At 42.1% G+C, this 23,543-nt stretch overlaps 1 protein-coding gene across 6 annotated transcripts in view; it reads right to left on the bottom strand.

Annotated features, from left to right (window-relative positions):
* The window catches only part of LOC127430127 (teneurin-4-like), a 443,558-nt gene that overhangs the window by 286,760 nt on the left and 133,255 nt on the right, over positions 1 to 23,543 (bottom strand). For all 6 annotated transcript variants that reach the window (XM_051679634.1, XM_051679635.1, XM_051679636.1 and 3 more), the window contains exon 3: positions 18,742 to 19,014. In XM_051679634.1, the coding sequence (XP_051535594.1) occupies positions 18,742 to 19,014 (273 nt within the window). The remainder of the gene's footprint in view (positions 1 to 18,741; positions 19,015 to 23,543) is intronic.

The raw sequence follows: 23,543 nt of genomic DNA, 5'->3' as shown, positions 1-23,543 counted from the left end.
CCCCCAACCTTCTAGTCAGTAAACCAGAGCCTTAACCACTGAGCCACAACTACCACTGAGCCACAACTACCACTGAGCCACAACTGCCCCTAACAGGCAGAAGTTGAATACAGGCAGGCTTCACAATGACTATAATTAGAACAGCGCTTAAATAGTCTATGAAATAGGGAACAGGTGTAAGTGTAATCAGTCCAGGTAGGCACGCTGGGAAGTGTAGTTCGAGGTGCCCTCAGAACTCGGGCGAGGGGGACCTCTGTGGTGAGCAAGAGGAGTCCTTGCGTTTGTGACACATATAGTGCCATATTCTATTATAATATAATGTTTTTTATTATTTTCCATTACAGAATGTATCAATCCCTAATAGTATCTACTTGACATAACATGCCACCAATAGAAGCCAACACATTACCAGCAGAAACCCACAGGAACAATGATAGTTTCTCTTAAAGTAATACAATTCCAATTCTAACCATTAAAATGTCTGTTAGGGTTTATGCTGTTTTGTTACGTTTTTTTCAGCAGGGAAGGTATTTAAATGGTACTCCAAGGTACTTCAAAGAACGCATAGTACATGCTACATGGACATATTACTATAGTAATAAAAATATAATAAATAAATAAAATAAAAACAAACAAAAAAAAAAAAAAAACAGTGGTTTCCTTGTACTTTTTGCAAGTGTCTGCTTAAGGTGGGCATGGTTATTTGCTTCCAAGTTCTATATTGCCATGAAACCTAACTCTAATTTATGCAGATATATATATATATATATATATATATATAATATGCCCAAGCTAAACAGTATATCTCCCTTTCTGCCATTATAACCACCAATCATCTTCTCATGCTGTGCAAACCATAATTATCATAAGTCTGTGACAGATGCCCAATGGAGCAGCATACACAGTATTAGCCAGACTGAAGCTGAAGCATATTTTTCCAGAATGAGACAGATTTTTATCAATAAATGCCCAAAATGTGTCTAAACTCATATGCTACATGAAGAGGATAAAGAAGTAACTTTGTTTAACTGCTTGTCTGCTGGGTCAGAAAATGATGGTGAGGCACTATAGTAGCACATTTGTCTCATTCTCAACATTGGCAATAACAGCAACACTGATCACTCCCTCTGAGCCCCTCTTAACCTCAGACTTTCAACAGTTCAAAGGCAGTTCAAAGTTTCCGGCGAGTTCTAAACCTCAGAAGTAACATCTTATACAGCCACTACAAAGAATCTACACTGAGGCAGTTCCAGACAAATTAACCAATTATAGATTCCTTAGCTCAAACAAAAATATGGAGAGTGATTGTTGTTCATGCCATGTGCGTGCATCAAACTTTCTTCTCTTTTTATCTTCTGATCTCTCGCACCCTTCAAGTCGCACTGCCATTTTCAAAAGACAACAGAGAAGCTCTTTGCAGGGCTTATTTTGCTGGAAACTGTCAATTTAAGTTATACAAACAACTGCAAAAAGTCATAAAGGAGAAACAAAGGTGGAAATGCTAATCCACTGCTCTCAGGATTCAGATTCTGTTTCCCAGCTCAACATCCGTGCCAAGCCCCCTCAACAGGCATTAATATACGATCACATGGGAATATTATCAGTTACATGCCTCCCAGGGAAAAAACGCTGATGGATGGGACCAGCTTAATCATGCGTTAAAAACGTAACCGTCTCGAAGAAAATCGTGTCATTGTTCATTTTCACCTCACGGCACATTACATGTTTTTTTAAACCTTTTTATCATGTTCTTTTTTTTTTTTTTTTACATGATGGGGCTTGGTACACGAGATGTATTGGTCTTTAATGACAACGCTGGGGGACACTGCGCAGGTAATGTGCATTTGATTATTTCAAGAAATGGAATTTGAAAAGGACATGATTATGATAAATGTGCCAGGAAAAAGGTACAAAAACAAGGTTTTTAATGGCACACCATGGGACATTACTATTGGATGAAACTCATAAAACATTGTCAAGAACAGGACTTTAGGGCAAAAAAAAAAATTTTACCCCAAAAATACATGAATATGAAATACTGCCTTTTAATTTACGCAGATTTAAAAAAAAAAAAAAAAAAAAAAACAGTATTACAGCAATTCAGTAAATTAGAATGTAATCAGATTGCCCATTTAGAATAATGGTATAGCTGCAAACAAACTAAGTACAATGTCCCAACACATTATGGTAATGAGAATTTTAGAAGGAAATGTGCTTAAATGTGATGGAAATAATGTCACAATTAGGTGAATCTCACAAAACCAGTCAAGAACATTATTTTGGGGTAAGAAACAATTTTAAAATAAATTAAGAAATTACAATTTGTTTAAAGAAAAATAAGATTTTAATCATAATGTTTTTTGCACTGCAACATTATTTACTTGTCAATTAAGCATGTTACCCCATATAGTACATCATTTTTGTTGTTCTGCCACTTTTTGCTCATTTAAATAAAAATGAAACTTTGCATTACAGTATGTTTACTGCGATACAGTAATGTAAAATCTAATGAGAATCACCACTGAGAATAGTGGGACTTGCGGACTCAAAAGTAAAATGCCCTGACACTGTAATGATGTTGTTTGCTGGCAATGATGATGATGATGAAGACGTGAAGATGAAGAACCCAAGTGCAGTTTATTTGCAAACGTGATGACTAAACAAAACAAACATAAACAACTTGACTAGACATAAACATGACTTGACTTGACTAGGCACAAAACACACCCACATACATTCAATACTTGACAAAGACACAATGGAAAACATGAGGCTTAAATACAAGACATGGGCGAACATAAACCAATGAACAGACAGAACTGATAACAAGCTAACAAGACAATTAACCAATAAACCAATGAAAACATGACACATGAACATGGAGGGAAAACATTAAATCACATGACAAGGGAACAGGAACTAAACTTTTCAAAATAAAAGACATGAATCAACAAAATACACATGACAGACACCTTATGGTAATGAGAAGTTTAGGGGAAAATGTCGTAAATTGTCACTATTGGGTGAATCTCACGAAATCTGTCAAGAACATGGTTTTGGGGTGAAAAACACATATAACTTTAAAATCCAAAGAAATGAATGAAAATTACAATGTGTTGAAATTTTTTTTGTTGTTGTTGCCTTTAATCATTATGATTTTTGCATTGTGACATTATTTTTTATGCCAAGTAGACACATTTCCCCTTATGCATAATGGTAGTGTTTGTTGTAAAGCCTTTTATTTATGCTGACTTAAATGAAAATAAAAACATTGTATTACAGTATTTTTACTGTAATACAGTAAATTAGAATGTACTGAGAATTATTGGGGAATAATTGGAATTGTAAACAAACTCAAAAGTTAAACATCCTGTCACATTACGATTAAAATAATATTAAAGGTCCTAACGTTTTCTTTTTGATTTTGGGGTGAAATGTGACATGGAAATGTTATCATGAAAATCACCCTATTCTCATATTAGTTGCATTCATTATAACAATAGGGAATAGTAGCAACCAGTGGTTAACTGGATTTCTCATGCAAGTAGTGGTGCTATCAAATCCCAGTGATTCCCCCATATGTTAACCACCCCTTCTGGGGTTTGAACAGATAACCTTCTGACTTCAAGCCCAGATCTTTAACCATTAAGCTACCAATCTTGACTGCCAGAAAACTGATAATTAAGATTACAAATATGTTTACATTACAGCCATTATGCACTGGAAAATGTAAATTTAATTGCATTCAATTTATGCTAATGACCCAAACTTTGAACGGCACTTATATGTTTTCATGTGATGCTGAATATATCCTGCTGATCAATGCAACCTCAGATTTCCCTGTTGCCAATTCTGAACTGAATTGCTATTTAGACCAAGAACACATTGAATGCAAGTATGACAAAAGTGAAACTCTAAACTGCATCCCTATGGTGCTCTCATCAGAAAACAAAAGACAAATAAACATAAATAAACTAGACTACATATTCTGAAGAAAATTTGAGTGGTGCTTGTCTGTGCAAAACTTGAAACCACAATTTCCAGTACTTTTCCAGCCATTTGTGATTACTGGGTAACACATTATTTTGATTCAGACCAATTTGTTAATGAATCTGTCACAATGATTTGTGAAACAGTTTAAGTGACTCATTGATTTATTGAAGTGATCAAAAGCAAAAATGTCCTGGTTACTTTCGTAACCTCCATTCCCTGATAGAGGGAACGAGATGTTGTGTCGATGTAGTGACATTAGGGGTCGCTCTTGGGAGCCCCAAACACCTCTGATCTTTGAGAAAAGGCCAATGGGAATTGCCGAGCGGAATTTACATGCTACTCCCCTGGACATACGGGTATAAAAGGAGCTGGCTTGCAACCACTCATCCAGGTTTTGTGCTGAGGAGCCGAGACAAGGTCCCGGACATTTCAGCAGGTAGTTCAGTGTTGTGGCAGGAGGGACACAACATTTCTTTCCTCCATCAGGGAATGGAGGTTCCGAAAGTAAACAGGATGTTCCCTATTTGTCACTCACTCGACGTTGTGTCAATGTAGTGACACTAGGCGTCCCTATACAAAACGCCACAACTAGCTGAACTGTGTTACGTGAACTGGTGGTGTGAGACGGGAAGACCATTGTGTGCCTCGTAGCCAGCACACCCGGCCATCACGTAACCTCCCCCAACACTCTTACGAGCGTCGTACGGTCCTGGGGACAAGTCGACTGGGTAAAAAGTGCATGTCTTTGCGTCGGGAAGAACACCTACTTCGCAAACAGACGCCACTTCAAGGCATACAGGCATCTCATAGAGGGAGCCCTAGCCTGAGTGATAGTGTCTACCACCACAGGCAGTAGGCCACTTAGGTCTTCTGTGTCCTGTCCAAGGGCCAGAAGTGGAGATTCCAGAGGTCTGGTCACGGGTGCTAGATGGTGCCCTGTCCCTGAGAAAGAAGGTCCTTCCTCAGGGGAATTCGCCAGGGGGGCTGTCATGAGGAGCGTGAGGTCCGACAACCAAGTCTGGGTGGGCCAGTAAGGTGCTACTAAGACGACCTGCTCCTCGTCCTCCCTGACCTTGCACAGCATCTATGTAAGTAGGCTCACTGGGGGGAATGCATACTTACATAGCCCCTGGGGCCAGCTGTGTGCCAGCGCATCTGTGCCGAGGGGAACCTCGGTCAGGGCATACCAGAGCGGGCAGTGGGAGGATTCCCAGGAAGCAAACAGGTCTACCTGTGCTTGACTGAATCGACTCCAAATCAGCTGGACCACCTGGGGGTGGAGTCTCCACCCTCCCCTGAGTGTGACCTGCCACGACAGTGCGTCGCCTGTGATGTGAGTGGCTCGCAATGACTTGAGCCGCTGCTGACTCCAGATGAGGAGACAGTTAATATGCCAATGCAGTCGTGGCCCCGTCCAGGAGCCGGCAATTGTATGCCCATTGCACACGGTGCCCCAGCCACGCTTTGAGGCGTCTGTCGTAACCACGACGTGCCTGGACACCTGCACTAAGGAGACCCCTGCCCCTAGAAATGCAAGGTCTGTCCAAGGGCTGAACAGGCGGCGGCAGATCGGCGTGATGGCCACGCGATGTGCCCCATGGTGCCATGCCCATCTCGGGGCTCGAGTCTGAAGCCAGTGCTGAAGTGATCTCATATGCATCAACCCGAGCGGCGTGACCACTGCCGAGGATGCCATATGCCCCAGGAGCCTCTGAAATTGTTTCAGTGGGCCGCCGTTCTCCACCTGAACGCCTTCAGACAGTTCAGCACCTATTGCGCGCACTCGCTCGTGAGGCGCACCATCATAGTGACTGAGTCTAACTTCATGCCGAGAAAAGAGATCCTCTGAACAGGGGAGAGTTTGCTCTTTTCCCAGTTGACCTGAAGCCCCAGCCGGCTGAGGTGGGTGAGCACCAAGTCAATGTGCACACACAACAAATCCCAAGAGTGAGCTAGAATCAGCCAGTCGTCGAGATAGTTGAGGATGCGGACGCCCACTTCCCTTAGTAGGGCAAGGATTGCCTCTACGACTTTCGTGAAGGCACGAGGTGACAGGGACAGACCAAAGGGGAGGACCTTGTACTGGTACACCCAGCCCTCGAAAGCAAACCGCAGGAAGGGCCTGTGTCGAGGTAAAACAGAGACGTGGAAGTACGCGTCCTTCTGATCTATCGCCATGAACCAATCTTGATGCTGGACGCTTGCTAAAATGCATTTTTGCGCCAGCATCTTGAACGGGAGACTGTGTGACCCAGGAAGTAAGGAAACCACTCTTTTCTTGAAAATGTGGGTACCGCAGCCCTTTGGGCGTGCAGCAAAATCATAAGAAAAGGAAAACAAGGATTCTCCTCCCGGACCTCCCCCGGGGGATGGAGTGGTCTGTTTACCAGCTCCAGGTCTGTAGCAGGTCTCCGTCTCCCTAGGTCGCCCATCTCAGGGGCACTTCAAAGCCTTCCTCGGGTTCTTAGCAGTGGGCCGTGAGACGGGTGGTGTCCTGCTCCTGGGGCAGGCTGCAGCAGAACTGGTGTTGCTGCCACAGGGGAACGCCCTTGGCGACGAGCAGACGGGGTGTGGAATCTTGATACATGCCGCAACAGAATGTGCTGGATAGCCTCCATCTGCTTCTTAACCATCGAGAACTGCTGGGCAAAGTCCTCGACGGTGTCACCGAACAGGCCAACCTGGAAGATGGGGGTGTCAAGGAATCGTACCTTGTCAGCCTTCTTCATCTCGACCAGGTTGAGCCAAAGGTGGCGCTCCTGGACCACCAGGGTGGACATCACCTGCCCAAGAGACCGCACTGTGACCTTCGTCGCCCGGGTCAGAACTACCCTCGTGCAGTTCTCTCAGCACCTTGGCTTGGTGCACTTGCAGAAGAGCCATGGCGTGCAGGGCGGAGGCGGCCTGTCCAGCGGCATCATAGGCCTTAGCTGCCAGTGACGACGTAAGCCTACAGGCCCTGGATGGGAGTCTCAGACAGTTCCACCAGGTGGTGGTGTTTTGCAGGCACAAGTGCACTGCAACTGCCTTATCCACCTGGGGAATCACCGAGTACTCCCTGGCAGCCCCACCATCGAGGGTAGTGAGAGCGGAGGAGCCCATAAATCGGGTCCGGGCAGTGAAAGGTGCCCGCAATGATCTTGTGAGCTCATCATGCACCTCCAGGAAGAAAGGAACCAGGGCAGGGTGCGGCCATGAGCGGCGCTCTGAGCCCAGGAGCCAATAGTCGAGCCGCGAGGGTTCAGGGGGGAGTGGAGGGTTCCACTCCAGCCTGACGATCGCGGCCGCCCGGACAAGCATGGCCAGCAGCTTCGCGTCAGCCTGTGACTGGGTGACCGCACCCGAGGGTGGGAGCCCAGTCGAGTCCTCGGCGTCAGACTGGGCGAGCCTGCTCTCCAATGCTGTGATCGAGAACTCATCCTCTTCGCGAGCCCCTACTCTTTTATTAGGAAGAATATACTCTTTTAGCTGCTGAAGCTCCCAGGGGCGTTCTCTGCACACCACCGGTGCAAGAGGGGGAGAAACCGCTGTAATGTGCCGTAAATTCAACAGCTTTCGAGGTGAATGGATCGGCGGAGGAATTCAGCTTGCTGAAACAGAATGAAAATCTGAATAAGTGGTTGCAAGCCAGCTCCTTTTATACTCGTATGTCCGGGGGAGTGGCATGCAAATTCCACTCACCAATTCCCATTGGCCTTTTCTCAAAGATCAGAGGTGTTTGGGGCTCCCAAGGACGACCCCTAGTGTCACTACATTGACACAATGTCGAGTGAGTGACAGATAGGGAACAAAAATTCTCACAAATCGGAGTATATACTGTATATATGTCTACAACATGGCTGGCTGCTAAATGATCAGCCTAGAAAGTGACTCAGCAATGGGCCCGTTAGTGCCTCAGGAAACCCACTCAAATATGAGGGTCAGTATAAGCTGGTAATTTATATCAAACACACAACTCCTATAGAATCACAGTATTTATGCATGGTGAATGATCAATGCTATATTTACATATATACAATAGTGCCAGTCTTCTAATCTGTTTGGTCAAACAGTGTTCCAAGAGTGCTTATATTTAGTATAACAGCACTAGGACGCATCACTGTTTTTTAATCACTGCGCTGTGTTTGCAGGGTTCTAGACAGTCTGTTAGTCTGTGCAATGAACGGCCACATGCAATGCTGATCCTTCTTTGACTTTGTTTGGAACTATTTTTGTTAGCAAATATAAAACAGACAAAATAACACTAAATAACACTAATTAATTAAATAGCATTCTCCATCAGACCGGATGGGTGTGCGTGCACGATTTTTCGTAGGAGTGGCACCTCATCAAAGGGGCTGGTGCTTGAGCGCCCACAGATTACACAAGTATATGACAATTATTTTTACATTTTCACAGCAAATAAATACGAAAAACACAGCAATTGGCGTTGCAATTTTTGAGAAAAAATGCAGCAAATTCAGTAATTTTGGGCCATGATAATCAAGGTTGGATTTGATATTAATATCTTGTGTTAATAAAAATGGCTGAATCATAGATGTGCTGATATTCAGTACAGCTGCACTGTAACTTGTGTGATTTTTCCACTTTTATCCAAAGTGACTGACAGTGCATTCAAGGGATACATGTTACCAGTATGAGTTCCCTGGAAATCAAACCCATGGCCTTGACGTTGCTTGCGACTTACTTTAGCAGTTGAGCTACAGTAACTTAAATGAAAATGCATTAAGTGCCACATATAATGAAGCTACCATTGCCTTGATAAACAACACCAGTTTGGATGTTAACTGCAGAAAACAAAAGCTAATTGCAAAACAAATTTGAGGGATTTTTAATTTCTCTTCATGTAACAAGAAATTCCTCTGATATGTTTAATCAAGTGAACTCTTAAAGCAATGGTCATATGAAATAAATTAAATATTAAGATCCAATGTTTTATTATTATTATTATTTTCTTTTATCTCAGCACAATCCAATGCTTTACAATGACTTCAAATTCCCAATTAGCAACAAGATCAGCAAAAATAAAAGATAGAAATTGAGTGATTCTTTGTCTTACCAATAAATAAAATAAAATGCTGTGGCAGAACTTTCGTACAGTGTTTGTATCTGATACTTCATATTTGTTCATAGGTGATGGTATTTAAGTGGTGCCACAAGATTCTTCAAAGAATAACATCCTATTACCATGGTACATACCCCTCGAAAAATTATTACTATGGTACCATGTCCAAAAAAAAAAAAAAAAAAAAGGTACAACTATACACTTTAGCTTTAAAGTGATAAAAACACAAATAAGCTGTGAAACTCAATGGATTTCAGTTAACTCGACATAGATAAAGTGTACCATTACTTCAAAAGACTTAGTGTTAGTTCAACTACAAATGAAAATCCTCCCATTATTTACTCACCAGCATGCCATCACAGATGTGTATGACTTTCTTTCATCAGCAGAACATATTTAAAGAAAATTAAAAAATATCTCAGATCAGTAGGTATTTAAAATGTAAGTGGAAGGATATCAGAAGCTCTAAAAATCACAGATAGTCAGCATAAACATCATCCGTATGACTACAGTGGTTAAATAAATGTCTCCTTAAGGAACACATTCACTTTTGGCGTGAAAAAGATAAACATTTAAGTACTTTTTTAACTATAAAACATTGCTTCCAGTCAGCAGCAGTATGCGCATGTGACATAATCTTGTTGGCATGTTCACACGCATTCACTGCTGCTGACCAGAAGCAATGTTTTATAGTTCTTAAATATTGATCTGTATCACAACAAAAGTGATTGTGTCACTTAAGTACACACATACAGAGTTGTATGAATGACGTTTATGCTGACTGTCTGTGATTTTTGGAGCTTCAAATGTCTGATCACCATCCACTTGCATTTTAAGGACATACTGAGCTAAGATATTTTTATATTTTATTCAAATGTTTTCTGCTGAAGAAAGAAAGTCATACACACCTGGAATGGCATTAGGGCGAGGAAATGATGAGAGAATTTTAATTTTTGGGTGAACTATCCCTTTAACAGTATAAAAAGCGATGTGCAATTATGTCTGCTTTACAAAAGTCAAACAAATACCTACAGCTGGGAAAAAAAGACATATCTACATGGAAGGCATATTCTTTTCTGAGTCATCAAATCCAGTTTAACGCACGCTGAGCCTCACCTCAACATTACACGACATTCAGAAAGACATATTCCATTTTCTTTTTAAGTAAATCACTGATGTCTATGCATAAAATGTAATCCAGCACAAAAGACTGTCAGTTTAAATAAAAATTGAATATAGCTGAAATGACGCAGCCATGCAAAACTGACTGTTTGGTGGTTTTCAGGGAGACTGCAGAGCAAAAAAGGCAATTAGTATTTTGCTGCCGGGCCTGTGATTTCTAAAGACTATTTCAAGCGCTATCAGAGTTTTGCAGTGAATACGCACAAGGTACACTAGGCTGCAGATATAAACAAATGTCAAAAATGAAAGCGTGTAAATGATGAAAATCTTTAAACAAGATCACATTTTTGTGCAAAAAAAAAAAAAAAAAGTCACAGTTCCTAATCTAGACAAGGAAGATGGTATCCATAAAATGGTTTGAATATGTTATCTTAAGGTTTCCTGTATTTCCCTGCAATTTTTTGGGCATTCTCTCGAGTAATCAGGCCCTCCCCTTGACAAGTTTCACAGTGACACTTTCTCAGTACAATGTGACCTTCCATGCAAGCAAAGACACTCATTTGGGCCCTTGGAGACCATTTGGAGCCACCAAGCTGGAGGTGGATAGATCCAGGATGGCTGCCTGCACTATTTGGGGCATAAATGTCATCAGTAGGCATCTGACATCTACTAGATCTAACGTATGTGAAGATTGTTACTGATAAAATGCTAAATACATTAATGCTGCGTGCGTAATAGCAGGTGCATCAGACTGCACGTAACCTCCACCAACACCCCAAAAGACGTCATGTAGTTCCCCACATCCTTGAGGGGGGGAAGCGACGTAACTAGCATGGGAGCAGGACGCGCCAGCCACGGCCTTTTCTCTCTATGTTTTCTCTCCACAGAGTATTAAATTCAGCTGGGGCCATCTAACACTATCATACGCATCAGGGAAGGTGTTCTTTTCCTTCTCTATTCTTTCAGGGGGAAAAGACCCCGCAGAGACCACATCCTGCCCAAAAGGGGAGGTCGACATGTGGCAATACGACACATGGGCTCAGCAGACGCACATGGAATAGGCGCAGTGGTAGGTCCCTTCACGATAAAAGGAGTGGAACTCTACAAACACAGCGACCGGGGGCAGAGAGAGCTGGTCCGCCGACAGGGAGACCGTACCGCGGAATATACATCACAGGGGTTACCGGAGTAATTGGCACCTGTGGAGCACTTATCCCAGTACAGGGCATATTAGACCCCGTAGTGGGGCTGGCTGTGAACTCCTCCACCGAGTTCACGAACCATAGGGCTAGGGAGGAAGGACATCCAGGGTCCACGACTTTGTTAACACGACTAGGGGTAAAAGTGCATGTTTTCGCCTCAGGGGAGGGGAAAGGCGCTATACGCAAGCGATACACCTGGCCAGCTGTTCCGTATTACCGAACTCTACCTGTTTGAACCTGAAAGAACACGGAACGAAACCGGCTCAACCCGGTGATTGTAAAATCTCACGAAAGTATTGGGTGTTGCCCAGCCCGCTGCTCTGCAGATGTCTGCTAGAGAGGTGCCATTGGACAGTGCCCACAAGGACGCCACACTCCTTGTAGAGTGTGCTCAAACCTGCAAGGAGGCGGGCACGGCCTGGGTCTGGTAGGCCAATGCAATGGTGTCCACGATCCAGTGGGCAAGCCTCTGTTTGGAGACGGCATTCCCTTTCCGCTGTCCACCAAAGCGGACAAAGAACTGCTCAGAGCGTCTAAAGCTCTGCGTGTGATCCAAGTAGGTGCGCAAAACATGCACCAGACATAGCAACGACAGAGCTGGGTCTGCCTCCTCCCGGGGCAGTGCTTGCAGGTTCACCACCAGAGCCCTGAAGGGGGTTGTGGGAACCTTGGGCACATAGCACCATCAGGGTCTCAAGGTTCACGAGAGAAACGGCGCCCCAGCCCAGTTTGGAGGCGTCTGTGGTGACCAATACACGTCTGGACACTTGCTGTAGGGGAACTCCTGCCCATAGAAATGCAAGGTCTGTCCAAGGGCTGAATAAGTGGCATAGAGTGGCGTGATAGCTACGCGATGTGTGCCGCGGTGCCATGCCCATCTCTGGACTCGAGTCTGAAGCCAGTGCTGAACCGGTCTCATATGCATCAACCCGAGCAGCGTGACTGCCGCTGAGGAAGTCATATGCCCCAGGAGCCTCTGAAAGTGTTTCAGTGGAACCGCTGTCCTCCGCCTGAATGACTTCAGGCAGTTCAGTACCGACTGCGCACGCTCACTTGTGAGGCACGCTATCATTGAGACCGAGTCTAACTCCGTGCCAAGAAAAGAGATGCTCTGAACCGGGGAGAGCTTGCTCTTTTCCCAGTTGACCCGATGCCCTAGATGGCTGAGGTGCCTGAGCACCAAAATCCTGTGCACGCACAGCAACTCTCGAGAGTGTGCTAGAATCAGCCAGTTCTCGAGGTAGTTGAGTATGCGGATGGCCACTTCCCTTAACGGGGCAAGAGCTGCCTCTGCGACTTTCATGAAGATGTGAGGGGACAGGGACAGGCCAAAGGGGAGGACCTTGTACTAATATGCCTGGCCGTCGAAAGCAAACCGTAGGAAGGGTCTGTGTCAAAGCAGAACCGAGACGTGAATGTACGCGTCCTTCAGGTCTACCACCGCAAAACAATCTTGATGCCGGACGCACTCCAGAATGTAATTCTGCGTTAGCATCTTCAACGGGAGTTTGTGTAAGGCCCGGTTCAGAACTTGCAGGTCCAAGATTGGCTGCAACCCACTGCCTTTCTTTGGTACGATGAAGTAAGGGCCGTAGAACCCTTTCCCCATCTCGGCTGGAGGGACAGGCTCTATCGCGCACTTGCATAGAAGGGTTGCGATCTCCGCACGCAGAATTGCAGCGTTCTCGCCCTGCACTTAAGTGAAGCGGACGCCGCTGAACCGGGGCGGGTACCTGGCGAACTGAATCGCGTAGCCGAGTCAGATGGTCCTGGCCAGCCACCACGACGGGTTGGAAAGCGTTAGCCACGCGTCCAAGCTCCGGGCGAGGGGCACTCTGGGGACGACCGTATCTGATGTACCTGGGGGTGGGGCCTCGTGGCAGGGGGGAACAGGCAACGCCATGTCGAGGAGCATTGCTTTGACCCGAGGCGGCTGCTCCATCCTCGCGGGGCCCTGGCTGCGAATGCTCGGTGTCTGGTGGCCGTGACAACGGTGGCCGTGAACACCGATTATGTGACCCAATTGTTTTTTTGACAACTTGGGTACCACAGCCCGTTCGGGGTGCGGCGAACAAAAAAGAAAAGGAAACAAAGGATTTACCTCCCAGCCCTCCAGCGGGGGATGGAGTGGTCTGGATACCAGCTCCATAGCGGACATCTTGCTCCCTGGGTCGTCTGTCTCAGGGGCGCTTAGGAGCCTTCCGGGTCCTCCTGCCAGCCCGAGGGATGGGAGGCATCAGCTTCCTGCAGGGGGCTCTACTCTGGGGCCGAGAGCTAGGCTCGGGCTGAGGCAGAACCGCCTGGGCTTTCGCCGCCACAAGGGTACATCCTCGGTGAGTAGACGGGGTGCGGGATCTTGAGCCGCACTGGGGCAAGATGTGCTGGATGGCCTCCATCTGCTTCTTCATCACCGAGAACTGCTGGGCGAAGTCCTCAACGTTGTCGCCGAAAAGTCCAATCTGGGAGATGGGCGCGTTGAGAAAGCGTGCTTTGTCTGCGTCCCTCATCTCGACCAGATTCAGGAGGTCCACGGGGAATTACCCGGCGAGACCGCACCCACTGAACTCCCCAAATCGCCTCCAGCGCCGTGGGAAGAAGGCACAGCATGGGGGGTGGCTAGAGTGGCTTTCCCTCGGAAGAAGGAAAGCCGCGACCGCAATGTTGCCATGGTCATATCCTCACAATGACATCCTCGCGGTGTGATCACTGCCCTGACACGAGGCAGCGCCCGAGGCCGTCGGAGGCGGAGAGATAACGACTGCATCCAGGAATCAAACAAAGACGGAAAGGCATCTTTAAAAAGACATGTCTTTAAAAAGACGTTCAACGTCAATGTGTGTGCTCTGATAGAGAAAATATACTCTTTAGCAGGAATATACACTCTTTTAGCGCTGTCGAAGCGCCCAGGGGCGAAATCTGCACTCGTCATGCAGAAGGAGAGAAAACCGCTGGAAAAGTGCCGTATATCCAACAGCATATGCTTCTTAAGAGGTGAATGGAACAGTAGTAGTATTCAGCTCGCTGATAGTACAACCGCTCGGCTCCGAAGAAAAAATCTGAATGAATCCTGCATTCCAGCTCCCTTTTATATCCGTATGTCCGGGGAAGTGGCATGCAAATTCCACTCGCCAATTGTCATTGGCCTTTTCTCAAAGATCTGAGGTGATCGGGGCTCTCAAGAGCGACCCCTAGTTTCACTACATCGACACAACGTCGAGTGAGTGACAGAAGGGGAAAGTGCTTTTGAAATCTTTCATCAAATTATAATAACATGCTCTGCCTCTGAAATGTCTTTCCTTTTAGACAGCAGGGTATTCAATAATGTTAACCAATAGCCAAATAGCTATTTAAGCATAGTTATAGCAAACTCGCATTCAGGGGCCAGTGGCTTAAACGTAGCCAGTAACTTAAGACATCATCTAACAATTAGTCTGACTAGCTAAAAACGCCATAGAACGCCGGTAGCATAAAACAAACTCACAGCTGTCTTTAGATAGACAGTCTAATTCCTACTGGATTGTGGGAAAAGTAAGACACTGAACAGCTTAAAAAAATGGCAGACTGAAAATATTTGCTTATTAGAGTAATATAATGCTTCAAAATTGATTATAATGAACAAATTTAATGATTTTAACCCAAATAATAAAAAAACACAAGACAACATTTCTACAAAGTCTCAACTCAAGCCCCTTTCAGCGCTCAACTGAAGCCCCCACCAGCTCAGCTGACAGTTATTTTCAATGGCAACATAGAATGTAAACAAAAGTTAGCCTAGGGGTCTGCTGTCACATTTCGGTCTTAAATTAGAACGATCAAAGTTTTTGTGCAGCTGACTGAAAAAGGTAAGACCAAAATTTTAGACGACTAACTAGTAAGTCTAATCTTAAAAATGTTATACAACTGGCCCCGGGTCTAACAATATGGTGATACGTTTGTTTGCGATTTAGCACCATACCAGCTTCCATGGCTATTTTCAAGGCAAAAACCAGGTTAAAATGTAATAAAATAATAGCATATATTAGGTTTTTAAAATTCTGGTAACACACACTTTTCCAATATATTCCAGATGGATTATTCAAGTCCAACCTTAAATATTTTCTTGTTCAATATCCTGTTTCACACTGAAATATGTCACATTATTGAGGTAATCTAGGTTGTGAACAGCAATTCAAGTTGACTTTTTAAAAGCTTGTTGGGGCATAGAAAAAAGCATAATTCAAACTTCACAATAACCCACAATCGACACCTTTGTAAGTCAGCCGATATACACAAGTAACTGCACACAAACGCTGTGTCTGAAACCGCCCCTACCCACAATATAGTGCACTTTTTCGGGTGTCCGCCTTTTTGTAGGAGTGTCTCAACACGTTCCCTACTTTTGTTCACTCACTCTTACACACAATGCACTCTAATGTACACTCGACGATGGTTAATTGCTCATAATCCACCGCGGGGAAGACATACAAGCTGGGAGAGGGAGCACGTGCATGAGAGAGCGGGAGTACAGGGGAGTGAGAGACACCAGTTTACTGCTTCCTTGACTCCTGCAATGTTTTATTTCATGCTGAATGTATTAAATTACTTTTTGACAAATCATTACTTGATTAAAATAACATAATAAAATATAGAGAGGCAAAACATACAGATACATTTTAAAATGTACTCTTTATTTATATTTTATACAGAATTTTGCCATTAATCTGAAGAATTCTTTATTTACTAAATAATTCACTGAGGTGATAACTCAGGAGACTGCACTCAGTGGAAATTATAATTCTGTGGATGATTTAAATATTCGGTTATAACATGTAGGTTATGATAACTTTGGTGCTATTTATGGTCGGATGAGGACACTATGCGCCCAGAAACGGTACCCAGCTTGAATTGGAGTTTAAAGATACTAAAGTATAACAAATAATTACAATAATGTACATTTTATTAAATGTGTTTACTCTTTATATTAACATATATACACTGGTGGCCAAAATTTTGAAATAATGTTCAGATTTTGCTGTTTCAGAAGGAAATTGGTACTTTAATTCATCAACTGATCACAAAGTATAGTCAGGACATTACTGATGTAAAAAACAGCACCATCTCCATTTGAAAAAAAATGTTTGATCAAATCTAGACAGGCCCCATTTCCAGCAGCCATCACTCCAGCACCTTATCCTTGAGTAATCATGCTAAATTGCTAATTTGGTACTAGACAATCCCTTGCCATTATATCAAACACAGTTGAATGCTATTTGGTTTGTTAAATGAAGCTTAACATTGTTTTTGAGTTGCCACAGTATGCAATAGACTGGCATGTCTTAAGGTCAATATTAGGTCAAAAATGGCAAAAAAGAAACAGCTTTCTCTAGGAATGAATGCTATACAATGCTTGAAATTGCCAAAAAACTGAAGATTTCATACAAAAGTGTACACTACAGTCTTCAAAGACAAAGGACAACTGGCTCTAACAAGGACAGAAAGAGATGTGGAAGGCCAGATGTACAACTAAATAAGAGGATAAGTACATCAGAGTCTCTAGTTTAAGAAATAGATGCCTCACATGTCCTCAGCTGACAGCTTCATTGAATTCTACCTGCTCAACACCAGTTTCATGTACAACAGTAAAGAGAAGGCTCAGGGGTGCAGGCCTTATGGGAAGAATTGCAAAGAAAAAGCCACTTTTGAAACAGAAAAAAAAAAAGGAAAAGGTTAGAGAAAACAGTGTTATGGATCTTAACCCCATTGAAATTTTGTGGGATCAGCTAGACTGTAAGGTGCATGAGAAGTGCCCGACAAGACAGCCACATCTATGGCAAGTGCAACAGGAAGCATGGGGTGAAATGTCACCTGAGTATCTGGACAAACTGACAGCTTGAATGCCAAGGATCTGCAAAGCTGTCATTGCTGAACATGGAGGATTTTTTGATGAGAACTCTTTGAAGTAGTTTAAGAAGTTCTGAATATTTTTTTTCAAATTGTAATAGTAATTTTTCATGTTATTAATTTCCTGACTATACATTGTTATCAGTTGAATGCCACTTTGGTGAATAAAAGTACCAATTTCTTTTCATAAGAGCAAAATCTGTACATTATTCCAAACTTTTGGCCGCCAGTGTATTAAAAATGACAAACAGAATGAAGATTATTGTATTAATATATTATTAAATAAGAATAACAAGTAAGGCCCAAGTATTTTAAAAGTTCATATGCGATGTTGTTTCTGCGACAGCCCCAGAGCTCCGACGCTCAGTGTATACGTCAGCGTCTAAATTCACTCACTCATTTTGTTTACCAAAATGATGAAAAAGTAATAAAATATAATTAGTAAAATTAATATTACACAATGTACCTAGTTGAAAGTTCTCCTGTATAATTAACAGCATTTGCTGGGATATAACTTATTTTATATGTAAGCAAAAGGGACATTATAACTGAAATAAACCCATATGAATCTAAATTTAATCGAATCGAACTGAAATCGGAATCGAATCGAATCGAATTGAGAGCTTGTGAATCAGAATCAAACTGAATTTGGTAATCTGTATCAATACCCAGCCCTAGTTAAGAGGGTTTAAGGCAGTCCACTTCACATTGTACCGTTGGTAAAATCACTGTATTATATCAAGCTTAATTTGAAAGACTGGATCCAGGCGCACTATCAAAAGACTCTAGGTCACTCCGGGCACACACATCGAGGGACTGACCAATCAGAATAAAGCCAATCTATCCAAAGTAGAATCATTATACCTAATCCACCTATAAATATAACAGAATGCTGGACAAAATCCAAATTTGTGTAAAAAAGTCACCAGATGATGATGAAGAGTTGGTGATATTACACAAGTTGTGCATGGGTGCTTAGGCATATGACCTAATGATCTGGCTTGTGTCAGTTTCTGCCCTAGACCTACCTAGACCAACTGAAGAAGACCAAGTTAAACCAGCTAAGACCAGCAAACCAGCTTAGGATGGTTTATGATGTTTTCGACTCAGCAGGACTGTCTATAAAATGGTTAATAGGCCACAAATGTGAAGAAAAGAGAAAAATACCATTACTCTTAAAGTTGTGTATAATAAAACACTTGGAGGTTAGTGATAAACAAGAAAACACAGCAATTTGGTTATCATATTATTGTGATGCTCATTTACATAAATCAGCATTCAAGAGATTTTGTTTTAGCTTAAAAGCAAAGTCGTTTCCAAAATGTAACAAAATCTGCCTCCCAAAACCACGCATCATTTCCATATCAAAGGGGAATCACAAATTCAATCTGAAACGCCGTTGTGCTAAACTTAAGGCATCCCTCTGAGTCTGGCACAGTAATCCTGCTCTTAGCAGAGTGAATGGGGAATTGTACTCACCGTTTTCTGTGTTTTCATGCTCGGTGTCAGTTAGGGTGAGGTTGGAGTTGGCTCGGCTAGAAAGGCAGGAACTACGGCCGGATTTGGTATTGCTATGGCCCCAGAGACGGACTGTGTGCTCGGGGGACATGATCCCATCTGTTTCTGTGTCAGCATCCGAACCCACGCTAACAGAGTAGTCGCGGTGGGGCAGGCCCATTTCTGTCATATATGCTGCCATATGGGGCGGCACTGGATCTCCAAAGGTCATGTTTCTGAGAGAGTAGTCCGCTCCTGATGCAAAAACACATGTGAGGGCACAATGAGAGATCAACCTGGTATTATAATATGCATATTAAAATAATGGGAAACTATATGGCCACTAATACCTTTTAGTTTGAAAACCTACTGATTATGCTACATGTTCTATCTTGACTATCTGTTAGATAGGGTGACCAGACATCAGACAAGACCAGACATTTTTCGGGGACAGTCCCGGTTTTTTAAGGACTATCCCTGACTGGAGTTGTCCCCGGAAATGTCCCCATTTTTACTGTGCTTTCAAAACAGTCCGCAAAGTGAAACTACATGGCAAGAAAGTCGCTATTGAAGACTACTGGCAACAAGGTTAATCGTGTGCTGTTTAATTTGACCAACCGAGGGGGCTGCTTGCTATAGCAGCTTTAAGTCATTCATCTTCCTGTACTTATTACTTATTCATGCTAGTTTTGCCATTAAGAAATGGACCAGGGTGCAAGCGTAATTGAAAAGAATCATCATTGTTATCAGCTTCAAGGTGAGGCACAAACTAGCTATGTTATAAAGAAATAATATTGTTATGTATTATATAAAATGAATGCATTTAAATTAAGAATACAACATTAATAACATGGAAAAATAAATGAAATGTATAATAAAGTGTCTGCAAAGAACAACAATAAATGTAAGTCCGCACATTACAGCATAGATTACATTGCACTTTGCTGGGAAAGAAGTGATTGAAAAGAAGCATCATAATGCATAAGAGTTGATCAAATTAAAAGGTATAATTAAGAAAAACAGGTCCATAGGACATACCATATGAGATAACCGATAGAAGCAGTTAGGTGAAATAGTGTAATATTAATTATTATTATTATTATACAATATTGAATATCTTTGTGTCCTGACCACAAAGTTTAAAAAAATCCCCAACAATATAAGGGCATCTAAGGGGGCAATCAGCCCTTCAAAAATGAATTTCAGGCCCTGATATAATACATAGTGTAAGTGTTTCATATGATTTCAGTTGTAATGCTGAGGGAAATGGTAGTCAAGTGAGCTCATTTCTTTTGAAATTCCTCTTCCGGTTTGCCAGCAAGCAAGTTGGTAGCCTACCGTCTTACTTTTAGGAAAGTACCAGGTAAAGGTGAAGGAAAAGAGGAGAAGAGCAGGAACTTTAGAAGAGATTAAGAAGAGTGATGCAAAGAATGTGACCAAGGGCAGGTGTCCCTGTGCTGTTGAGTCAGCTGCAACAGTTCCTATATTCAATCATTGTTTAAATATGTTTGTTTAGTTCACTTTTATGCCACAATGTCATCTACTGTATACAATGTAGAAAAGAATGAAGTCATATGTAACAGAAGACAATTAAAAATTATCATTTTTACCTCCGTATCAGAATTTCATTGAGACATATTCAACAGTATGATATACCATAGTTCATCATATTACTACATTCACCATGGTCAAAATGCATAGGGGGACAATTCGGATTAATTACTTATCTAATTCATAGATAAGTAATGTGAAATTCAATTACATATTTACCACTAAACTAGAAATGTCTTCATTTTTCATTTCAGAAATCTGGTCGCCTCACTGTTAAACCAATGGAAGATGAGGAGTGTTTGATAAATGTTTTTGAAAACAGTCATTATTTTTGCAATTCTGTTTAGTGATTGTGCACAGTCTTTATATACATTACAATAAGAGTGTGCTGAAGTCTGGAGCAAGCCAAAGGTATGAAAAAGAGGAAGCAGTTCAGATGGCTTTATCAACAAATTACAGATTTATGCTCAAGAGTGAGTGCAATAATAGTTAGTCTGTCTGAGAGCTACTAAGCATTTAGCATTCATGGAGGGGAATTTTTTTCAGGTCACCATCAACTGGACACATTAGAAGGTCATAAAAGACATGAGCAAATCAGCATTCACGGCAACCCCCTCTCATTAAAGTCCCAGCACACTAATGGCAAAGCTACAACACCACATTCAGCTCGCCTTTTATCTCCCCACTTTTAGATACTGCTTTTTTCATTACGGGCAGAATATATTAACGAGGGATCAAATAGTCACCGCAGTCTTTCTTAAATGCTTGAATGCAATTGCTCTCTGAAGCGTATCTGAAAGATACAGAGTGTGTGGAGTTTGTGAAATGAGCTTCCCCTAACCGTACTTTAGTTCATCTGATGTCAACATGTAAATGTAATAGATATCTGTTTCAATATGAAGTGGGAAAGTTAAATGATCAAGGGAAAAGCATCCCTCACTTCAAAAGAAAATAATAAGCATGCAGGTCATACGTCATGGTTTATTCACATATAATTGCATTCTAGCCATCAAAAGTTTTAATAGTTCATATAAGGGAAGCATCAAGCCCAAAAAACTTATTTTATTATACCTATCTGTTAACCTAAAATTACTTTCTACTCATTATTATGTTCCACTTTGGTCAAATAAGAAATACTATCAAGTGCTAATGACCCAAACAAAGATTCTAATGCTAAATATCCACTTGACATGACTCTTGCTGCCTTTACAGTTTGTTCGAATGCTTGGTCTGAACCCTAGCTCAATTGCAGTTCCTTCTGGTATTTTTTCACATTGAATTATTTGGCTCTGGACTGTAGTACCTTAGCCCCATCACCGTGGGTTATATCGTTAGTACTATAGCATTAGCTGTGCACCAGTGTACAGTAGCTAGACTCATGCAGCTCACCAGGAGAAGGTGCCAAAAATGAAAATTGTTATTCACTTCTCTTTTTTACTATATCTTTGCCCTCTGGTTTTACTGCTGAACTTAAAGAAATAGTTCACCCGATAAATACAATTCATTATTTACTCACCTTCTTAACAGTATCCTGTTATAATAATTTTTTCCATGAAAAACAAAATTAGAATTTTGAGGAATCTTTGCAGCAGCGATTCTCACAAAATCTGTCAAAAAACAAAAAAACAAAAAAAAATTTCCTGTTCCTATGTTACTCAAAAATCAAAAGAAACAAATAAGAAATTATATTTTGGATAAAGAAAACTACACCTTTTTTAGAACCATTAGTTTTTATATTAGTATTATTTCAATGACAGTTACCACCTAATTCTCATCACTGCAATGTGAAAAAAGATGGTCATCATGGTATGCTCATTACTGCAAAGTGTGGGGGTTGCCAATATATTATTTCAATTCTAAAGTATTAATACATCATTTCAGTACTCCCTTGGTACTGCCTTTAATTTTCAGTGATAAAAAAAACAAAACAAAAAAAAACACTTTATAGTATTAGGGCTGTGAATCGATTACAATTTTTTAAATACTTAATTGCACAGTTTTCTGTCATTAATTGTGATTCTAAAATAAATTGGTTTATGTAATATGTACAGTGTAGTGATGTGGGCATGGCCGAGCTACGTCTGTGGAGAGCGAGGCCGAGAGAGGAAGAATGGTTGACACCTATGGGAAATTATCTTTAACAGCTGTTTGTGTTTGCAGTGACTGCTGGGAGGGATAAAAGGGCAGTCCGAACTGCCGGAGGAGAGAGAGAGACGCACGACACTTACTGTGTGTTCATTCATTTTCATTCAAAAGTGTCGAAATAAAACTCGCGTTGGATTGTTCACCCGGCTTCCCGCTTCCACCTTCAGAGGGAATTAACTAAGGGATATTGGCAGATCCCCTTAACCCTCTGGGGTTGACAGACGCGCTGGCGCGTCCTGCTGGATTTTTTCCTCATGACAGCGGAAACAACTTAAAATACTCTGTCATTTTTGGGCATACAGATAAGTGTAAGACATCATTAGAAACTATAAAGGGTCTACTTTTATTTGTGTACACTCACAATAACAACAAACCTTGTGCTTTTGTAAAATAAAGAAAATAAACAGGGTGCGCTTTCAGCCGTCTCTGTCTCCGCGAGCATCTTTCTGAAACACGTCACAAAATGAAGTGAAACTCCGCGAATACTTATCACACAAACATGAAACATATGTCTAAAGAAAGCTTAAAATGTCTACTTTTAAATAAAACAATTCAAATTTAAAACAAATATTCTCCTGCAATGTAATCTGTATGAAACAAAGCAATGTACAGTTTCTCCTGGCTCAGCTCATTATCGCTAATGTGATCCCACCCACCAACAGAGCACGCTATTCATACGGTGAATGTGCTGAGGCGGTCTATGCAAATGGTAAATGCCCCCACAACAATGCCTTAAAAAACATCAAATTTCATCATCAGATTCATTCACTTTCCTGTGCGTTTGGAAGATGGCACGCTACACAGGTGAGGAAGCTCTACAGATGGTCCTGGATAATGATGAAGAGTTCACATTTTCCTCAGAAGAAGATCGGGACTCCGACGATGAACGTTTACATTTTGCGACTTGATCCAGCAGAAGATACAATTCCGGATGAGTAAGTCATTTAGTTTTACTTACATTAGTCGACATACTATTTTATATAAACATGTACATATTTTACTAGCTTGACCATTTCCAGACTTGCCAGCCAGTATTCAGAGTATTGAAAAATGTCCTAATAGGCAAGATTTAGTTACATTTAAATTAT

This window comes from Myxocyprinus asiaticus, chromosome 39 (genome assembly GCF_019703515.2).
Source record: "Myxocyprinus asiaticus isolate MX2 ecotype Aquarium Trade chromosome 39, UBuf_Myxa_2, whole genome shotgun sequence".
NCBI classification, from domain to species: Eukaryota; Metazoa; Chordata; class Actinopteri; order Cypriniformes; family Catostomidae; genus Myxocyprinus; species Myxocyprinus asiaticus.
Note: the sequence above shows the minus strand (reverse complement) of the source record. Positions and strands in the feature narration are given on the sequence as shown.